The 738-nt window shown below is 61.9% G+C and overlaps 1 protein-coding gene across 1 annotated transcript in view; it reads left to right on the forward strand.

Annotated features, from left to right (window-relative positions):
- The window catches only part of LOC103610966 (kinesin-like protein KIF7), a gene marked incomplete at its 3' end in the record, with an annotated part of 5,824 nt that extends 5,677 nt beyond the window's left edge, over window positions 1-147 (forward strand). The window contains 1 exon segment of the mRNA XM_008595018.1: window positions 22-147. Within this exon segment, the coding sequence (XP_008593240.1) occupies window positions 22-147 (126 nt within the window).
- Between the last annotated feature and the right edge of the window lie 591 nt (window positions 148-738).

A 738-nucleotide genomic window follows, 5' to 3' on the forward strand; every position in this document is an offset into this window, starting at 1 on the left:
CCCGGCGCCGCCGCCCGCAAGGTGCGCGAGGGGCTGTGCGCCGTCGAGGGCGAACGCAGCGCCCTGAGCTCCGCCTCCGGGCCCGACAGCCGCATGGAGAGCGCCTCCGCCGAGGACCACACGGCGCAGGGGCCCGGCGGGCGGAAGGTGCCCTGGAGGGAGCGATCCAGGGGGGATGGGGGAAGGAAGACGGTCTTCACAGCCAGCGGGGCCCCTGTCTCCTGTCCATTAGCAGAGCGCATTGGAGATTCTGAGGGCCGCAGTCACTTTCCTTACCTGCACCGAGCCTCAGGGTCTCCNGCATTGGAGATTCTGAGGGCCGCAGTCACTTTCCTTACCTGCACCGAGCCTCAGGGTCTCCATCTGTAAAATAGGGATAAACTCAGTACTTACCTCTGGGGGATGTTGCAAGGGCTGAAGGTGTAGCAAGTGCCTAGCGTGCAGGTGAGAGCTAAGTTGTGCCTAATAATAGTGGTGCTATGATTATTAATAAAAATGTGATTAATAATTACAAGAGATGGCCCAAATGGCTTGCAGAGGAGACCCCAGGCCAGACGTGGTCGGGAGTGCCCTCCCCATCCGGGGGTCTGGAGTTCCCCATTGCAGGCAGAGCTTGGAACAGAGTGGGTGGCAGGGCAGCGGAAGAGCCGGGCATCCCAGCTCCCTGCCAGTTCCCACTGCTGGAGCCTCTCTCCCTGCCTCGTAGGAAGATGAGGGGGCGCAGCAGCTGCTGACCCT

The sequence above is a fragment of the Galeopterus variegatus genome, unplaced genomic scaffold, assembly GCF_000696425.1.
Source record: "Galeopterus variegatus unplaced genomic scaffold, G_variegatus-3.0.2 Scaffold12177, whole genome shotgun sequence".
NCBI classification, from domain to species: domain Eukaryota; kingdom Metazoa; phylum Chordata; class Mammalia; order Dermoptera; family Cynocephalidae; genus Galeopterus; species Galeopterus variegatus.